Raw genomic sequence first — 7,758 nt, forward strand, 5'->3', positions numbered from 1 at the left:
TTATCTATAATGTACAAACTGTTGTTAGATTGGGAAACAAAAGATGAGCTTGTTAAAGCTTCTATGACACACTGGCAATAGAGAAAGGATATAAATGATAATTAATAAATAATAATAATAATAATAATAATAATAATAATAATTGTGGCGTTTGCCTCCTAGGTGGGTCATAAGGAAAGGGTTAAATGAGTGTGATGTGATTGGCCAGAGAGAGGAGGAGTGAGAGTGGAGCTGTGTGGACGTCAGTTGAGAGTTGGGAGTTGAAGAGGGAAGAGGGAGGTTAAGTCTGTGGGTTGGTCGAGTTGTGTTGTGAGTGAGTGAGAGGAATTGTTAGGTGGAGTCTGATAGATAGTTGGAATAATCAGTTTGAAGTTGTTAGGAACGCATAGGACAGTTAAGGAACTAAGATTAAGAAACTGCCAAGAAAAATTAACTGTAACCATAAGCTTGTTCATGCCTATAAATAAACTTGATTATTTGTTAATGTTGACAGCTGTCTGGATTCTGTGTGCACCCGTGAGGAGAAATGGGTTGGTGGCAGCGAAGAAAGCAATCACAGTGGTGGCACAGGGTCAATAGACCGTCAAACGTCTGGGGACCCTGTGTGATCACCACAATTAATCTGAGCCTCTGGGAAAATCTGTGGAAGAGCGATTTGAAGTACACAGCATGTAATTCTTTGAAGGAGAACTAATGAAAATGATTTCCTGATGGTATTTAACTCTGAGCAGACTTGCTAAAATGTGTAAGTCTGAATCAGAGAAGTGCTGGAGATGTAATGAAGTTGAGGGTACATTTTATCATATGTGATGGACTTGTAAAAGGGTAAGAGAGTATTGGGAAATGATATACAGTGGTGCCTCGGTTATTGAACATTTCGGTTTTTGAACGCCAAAAACCTGGAAGTAAATGCTTCCATTTCCAAACACACCTTAGAAATCGAACTACTGCCGAGGCATTTTTCAATTTTCTCAATAGAATTTGCCATCTGCCCATTGCAGCCCGGTTGTCGAATGTTTCAGAACTTCCGGAATAGATAACATTTGACAACCAATGTACCACTGTATCATGAACTGGAAAAAAACATGTTTAAAAGTTCATTTTCAAAAAAAACAAAAACAAACCCCAGTGTTATTTTTGTTGGAGATAATTCAAAGGGAAATTCCCAGGTGTCAAAAAAGGCTATTCATGTACGCCACTACCGGGGCCTGTGTCTTGTGAGCCCAAAGAAGTAAAATGAGGTCCCAACCAAAGAAGAATGGAAACTTAAACTGATGAAATATGTGCAGCTTGCAGACTTAATTTATAGAATGAGAGCAAGGATGCACGTTTAAAGAAGCCTGGAAAACGTTTACTGAATAGATGGGTGTCAGGGGAGTGTCATCGGAACAGGGAAGGGAGGCAGAGAGGCCGTTGGGATACAGGGAGCCCCCAAAGATCTTGCGAAGCAGTTCCTTTTCCTGTGGTGGGGAAAGCCAAGCCTCCAGTGGGGAAGAGGGATCGGGGGGGGGGGGGGATGCTGCTGGGAGGCCCAGCACCGCGCATCTTCAGTCGCCCACCTTGCGCAGAGGGGTAAAATGCAAGGAAGGAAGAAAATGGCTGGGGGTGACGAAGTTCTTATGTTGGGGTAAAAACCGGAAAGAGCCACTCCTGGATTGAGGCAGGCATGAACTTTGGGGTTCTGCACTGTAAATAAGTTTTGCACCAAAATAAAACCTGTAAAAGACAGGTCAGAGCCCTGCCTGCTAACTCACGAGCAACCACCACTGCCACCTGACAATGGGTAAAAATTGTGTTCATTTAAAAACGCTGGTAGCATTAAGATAAATTCAACAGCGTAAATAAGTTTTGATGGATGCAATAATGGAATACTGAATGGTTTAGTTCATGTAAAATATGCAGGGATATATGGTATGTAAAATAAACCACCGAAAGAGAAGGGAGGATATTGATTTAAGGTTGTTTAAATGATTATTTTGAAATGTCATTTGGAAAATTTAACAAAAATTATATATACCGGTGTATATATATATAATTTCGCCAGCGAAAGGGCAAACCATTTTAGTTTCTATTCTTGACCCTGTTTTCGTAGAGGGGGGAAAGAAGCAAGCGCCAAACTTACCCTCAGTTGGGAGTCAGACCCACCCCATGCATTTTGGAGCACACAGCCTCTCTCCAAAGAACCCTGGGAACTACAGTTTGTTGAGGTGCTGGGAACTGCAACACTGGGAAGGGGTAAACCAGTTCCCAGGATTCCTTGGGCACAGCCAAGTGCTTTAAATTGGGTGCATGTGACCTTATAAACCTTTATCCTTCCGTCTCCTGGCTAAAAATTCCCCAAGCTATTTAGACTTTCCTTGTAAGGGATTCTCCCAGTCCCTGGCAGTGCTGCTTTTAATCAGGTGTTTTTTAATTATTTTATTTACTGGAACATCTTCCCCCCAAAAGAGGGATCCCTGCTCACGTACATTCTTCCGTTGTCCCTGAGCACTGATGCTCTGCCCTCTGAGGCCCCTGGGCTAGCCAAGACCTCCCCCTCCTTTGCCAGGAAATGTGCAGAGACGGGAAACCCACTGTCCAGCCCCCCCCCCCCCCAGAGACAAAGGAGGAGACAAGAGCATTGAGAAAACTCTTTTTTATTATTATCTGCATGGGAAAAGATTTACTTCTTCTTTGAGACGCCCACGGTTCTGCCACGACGGCCGGTGGTCTTGGTGTGCTGGCCACGGACACGTAGGCTGGGGTGGGGAGAGAAGAAAAGTGTGGGGTATCAGCAAGGTGGGGGGAGGAGAGAGATGACAGGCATGCCCCCCCCAGCTCAGCCCTCATGACCCAATTTCTCAACCTACCAATGAGTACAGTGAGGGGCCTGCCAGATATCAACAGGCAGGGAATTTGCCACCCAGGAAGCTTTCTTATGCTCCCCGTGTCGCCCCTCTGCCCCCCAACACCTGCTCGCTGCTGCTTGAACCTGCACAGACACCCTCTTCCTAGCCCCCTCCCTCTCGGCTACTCACCCCCAGAAGTGGCGCAGGCCCCGATGCGCCCGGATCTTCTTCAGCCGCTCCAAGTCCTCGCGGAGCTTGTTGTCCAGCCCGTTGGCCAAGACCTGTTGGGGCAGAGGAAAGGGGTTGGCAATGGGGCAGTTCCCTTCTCAGAACAGAGGCCCTGAATCCATGGGGCAGAGGATACACAGCCGCCAGCCCGGGAGGCAGATGTCCACCTAGCATGGCCTTTGGGGCTTGCATGGGAGAAGAGTTTGGATTTGATATCCCACTTTATCACTACCCAAAGGAGTCTAAAAGCGGCTAACATTCTCCTTTCCCTTCCTCCCCCACAACAAACACTCTGTGAGGTGAGTGGGGCTGAGAGACTTCAGGGAAGTGTGACTGGCCCAAGGTCACCCAGCAGCTGCAGGTGGAGGAGCAGGGAAGCGAACCAGGTTCACCAGAGTACGAGTCCACTGCTCTTAACCACTACACCACACTGGCTCTCAGTGCAGGAAGAGGTCTGGGCAACCGCGCCTGGTCCTAGCCCCTGCTGAACTCGTGAGACAATTTCATGCCCACTTCTTGAGTCCCTTTTGCAGATTTTACAAACCATAAGGACCTAGGAAGAGCCCTGAGGTTGAACCAGGCCAGAAGGGACCCTTCTGGACTCTCAGCAGCTAACCAGATCCCTGTTAAGGGACTCTTGCAAGCAGGATCCAAGCTGAAGAGTAGCTCCTGAGATTCCTAGCAGATAGCATGCAGGAGGATCATTGCCTCTGAGCAGGGAGGAAGTGCGGAAATGGCCTTCACTACAAATCTGTCCAGTCTTCTGGTAGCCAACGCTATCAACGTTTGTGGGTCTGAATAGGCTCTCCTCCCCTCTCAGCTTTTCAAGTCCAACCGTCGCCACTGTCCCATGGATTTCTCTTTGGCAAGGTTTCAAATTGACGGCCCACCAGCTGCTCCTCAGAGGAGGCAGGCCTTTCGCTTCTTGCCGCCCCCCTGGCTCTCACCTGGCTATACTTCCCGTCCTTGACGTCCTTCTGCCTGTTCAGGAACCAGTCAGGGATCTTGTACTGACGAGGGTTTTGCATTATGGTAATGACACGCTCCACCTGCGAGGGAGAGGGCCAAGAGCGTCACAGATGCGTTCCGTGTTACGTGTGAATCAATCCTAAACATCAGATCGATTGTATAATAACCACAATGGACAAAAACCCAAGTAAACAATAACAATCATATTGTGTTAAGCAAAATAAAGAAGATCAAGGTACACATATATTTAAAACCCTGTTTTATATTTCAGGTTCGGGAGACAGGAGTACCAAAAAGAGAGAGAGGAGACACTAAGATTTATCCCAACAACAATGAAAACTTCACCCTCCAGGCTTTCTGCAAGGACACACATCCACACACTCACCTCATCTTCGGTGAGCTCTCCAGCCCTCTTGGTCAGGTCGATGTCCGCCTTCCTCAGCACCACGTGGGCATAACGCCTGCCCACCCCCTGCAAACAAGGAGAGGGGAGGATCAGGGGAGCAGGACCCAAGAGACACTCAGAGAAAAGGCCACAAGAAGGGATGCGACAGAGAGCACAGAAGTAGTTAACCGAATCTGCTTACTCAAGACCGTGCTAGGGAACTGTGCAAATTATTATTATTATTTTTTTAAAGCAATTTATTAAATTTTACAATAAAAATAAACATGATAAACAATGTAACATTGATCTTAACATATTTTCACATTTTCTTTGGACTTCCTCACATCTCCCGCTCCCATTTTCATCGTTGAAACATTTTGTCAGCAATTTATCATCTTATTTAAATTCTTATATCCCTTCTATATTTCCTAATCTTATAATTCTCAGAATAAGCTAAATTTCACAGTCTTACTTATTTTCTTAAAAACTTCTAAATTTAGTGGTGCTCAGTTATTTTGATCTAGCATCTTATTTAACATTCACTCAAATTGCAATACTTTTGTAAATAGTTCTTAAATTTCTTCCAGTCCTCCTCAATCCTCTCTTCTCCCAGGTCACGGATTCTGCCGGTCATTTCAGCCAGTTCCATATAGTCTATCAGTTGTATCTGCCATTCTTCCAGTGTGGGTAGATCTTGAGTTTTCCAATGTTTTGCGAGAAGTATCCTTGCTGCTGTTGTTGCATACATAAAAAATGTCTGGTCCTTCTTTGCCACCCCTTGTGCAAATTATTTTTTTTTTTGCAGACACATTGAGTGCATTTGTGCAGGAAGAGCTCGGCCTTGAGCTAGTTTGATGAGAGGGAGAAAGGAGGCCCACAAACCCAGCCCCGGTCACAGAGGCCTGCTTTTCCCCTGAGAATGCGACTTGGTTCCTACACAGGGGTTAAGTAAAGGCGAAGGGACACCATGTCATTTACTGACCATTGCAGGTCCCCCAATGGCCGTCGCCGCCTCAAACGTCACAACTGCTGTGAGAGCGGCATTGCAGGGGGCGGGCTGGACTAGATGACCCATGGGGTCCCTTCCTGCTCTATAATTCTACGATTAACTGGAGGAAACACGCAACAACTGCCCCATTACGGACCTTGATGGCGGTGATGGCAAAGGCGATCTTCCGCCGCCCGTCGATGTTGGTGTTGAGGACTCGCAGGATGTGCTGGAACTTCTCGGGGATAACGAGCGACTTGGGGAGGAGGAGAGAAGCAAAGATTTATTGAGACTCTGGAAAGGGCAACAAATCCTGGCAGCTCTGCAAAAGAAACAGTCTCCCCATTGACACTGAAAGCTTGGAGGGCTCAGAGATGGGGGCCCAGACCCCTAAGAATGACTTAAAACCAGGCTTCCTGCGCACTGAGTGTGTGTAGAAAGTGAAGCTGGGGAAATAAATGTTTGCAGGTGTAAACGATTCCAGGCCTCCATTTCACAGATGGAGAAACTGAGGCTGAGATGAGCCACAAGTTGCCCATTTCCAGCCTCAGAATCCAGAATCCCACTTCTCCCAGCGGCCCAAAAGGAAAACCTAGAAGTAATAGTAATAATAATAATAATAAATTCTTCTGCGGTTCCCAGAAACATCGCTGCCTCTGACTGCAGAGACAGAACATACTACTCTGAACCGCCCTGAGACCTGTGGGTCTAGGGTGGTATATAAATTTACTGTAATGATAATAATAGCAGCTGCCACATGGATTTGCACTGTTTCAGCCTCACTACCACCTGTGAGGAAGGCTAGCCTAATGGTTGCTGGAGCCACCCAACCAGATGGGCAGGTTATAAACAATAAAAGTATCATTACTGTTGTTATTATTAGAGTATGAGCTTGCAACCAGTAAGCCCCAGAGCCCCAAGAGGGCTTCACCCCAGATGAAGCCCCTGCCCACAAATGTCCCCCATCTCCCTCTCTGCAAAGTTGAGCCGCAGCACGGCGGTTCCCGCCTCCCTTGCAGGGCTGTCGCCAAAAGCATCTGGAGCGACTTGAGGACTAGGAACCTGCCAGGCCCGTTTGCCCTCAGCAAACCCTCAGACTCGGTCTGACCCTTATGTTTCCCTCCCCTTACGGTCTTGATTTATCAGCTACTTTAAAATGAGGCTGCATTTTAAATTGCCTTTTAACCTGTACAGTGGTACCTCAGGTCAAGTACTTAATTCGTTCTGGAGGTCTGTACTTAACCTGAATCTGTTCTTAACCTGAAGCACCACTTTAGCTAATGGGGCCTCCTGCTGCTGCCGTGCCGCTGGAGCACGATTTCTGTTCTCATCCTGAAGCAAAGTTCTTAACCTGAAGCACTATTTCTGGGTTAGCGGAGTCTGTAACCTGAAGCGTATGTCACCTGAGGTACCACTGTATTTTAAATTGGCTCCCCCCCTCTTTTCCCATTATGTTTTTACTGTGATTTTATTGCTGTTAGCCGCCCTGAGCCCGGCTATGGCCGGGGTGTAAATAAAATTTAATATTATTATTAGCGAAGGGAGCTGAAGTGGGCTGTGCGATTGAGGCCCCTCGAGGAGCACTGCCTGCCAGGATCAAGGAGGCTGCCCCCCAAGGAAGCCCCCCACAGAACTCGGCCAGGCCCCCTCTCAGGCTCAGCGCCCCATTCGCCTCCATTTCCCAATTGGGGCGCTGATCATCACACGACTGGCCTGCCTAGCAGGCTCGTTGTGAGGCTCGCAGCTTCACCGGAGCTCCCAGCTGCGGCCACGCAGGCAGGAGTTCACCGGGTGAAGCGCTTCGCTCGTCTCCATGCTTGGGAGCGAATCTGGGGAACTCCTTCCTTCGCCCACCGGGAAGACCCCCTCCCCCCGCCCTTAAAAGCTCCCCGAAACGGGAGCCCATGCGGCACCCTCCCCGCGGAACCCCCCAGTCCCGCTCCCGGCGCTCCCCCCGCGGCGGATGGTGGCGGATTCCCGGTCCCCCCCCCCCCCCGACCCACCATGGCTGCGGCGCCTGCTTCTCTCTCCTGCTGTGGCCGGAAAAGGAAGTAGAGCCGGCGCCGCGGCCTGCATATAAGACCCTCCCACAGAAGCGAAAACGACTTCCGGCGGAGGCGGGGGCCGTTCTCTAGAAGGCTCTCTAACGGGTTGAAGTCATAGCCGAGTAAGGGCAGGCCCACTTCCGGAACCATAGAGATAGAAATGTAGAGCCGTGAAAGGGAAGCCCTTTGCTCAGCGACGTTGATCGGGTCGTCCGGCTTGGATAATCCCTCTCATTTACAAATGTGTCAGGGGTGAAGCGGGTGAAGTGGGGTGCCGCCCCATTTCTGCTGGGAAATGCAATTACGTGCTATTCG

At 48.5% G+C, this 7,758-nt stretch overlaps 1 protein-coding gene across 1 annotated transcript; it reads right to left on the reverse strand.

The window, feature by feature from the left end:
- Nucleotides 1-2,620: 2,620 nt before the first annotated feature.
- Nucleotides 2,621-7,608, reverse strand: RPS18 (ribosomal protein S18). Its single transcript, XM_080996625.1, has 6 exons — nt 7,402-7,608; nt 5,556-5,654; nt 4,411-4,497; nt 4,004-4,105; nt 3,018-3,109; nt 2,621-2,738 (listed from the first exon to the last, which is right to left on the reverse strand). Exons 1-6 carry the CDS (start codon nt 7,591-7,593, stop codon nt 2,663-2,665), a joined length of 648 nt encoding a protein of 215 aa, XP_080852751.1. The 5' UTR covers nt 7,594-7,608; the 3' UTR covers nt 2,621-2,662.
- Nucleotides 7,609-7,758: the final 150 nt, after the last annotated feature.

The sequence above is a fragment of the Podarcis pityusensis genome (assembly GCF_964106645.2).
Source record: "Podarcis pityusensis genome assembly, chromosome: 2".
Taxonomy (NCBI): Eukaryota; Metazoa; Chordata; class Lepidosauria; order Squamata; family Lacertidae; genus Podarcis; species Podarcis pityusensis.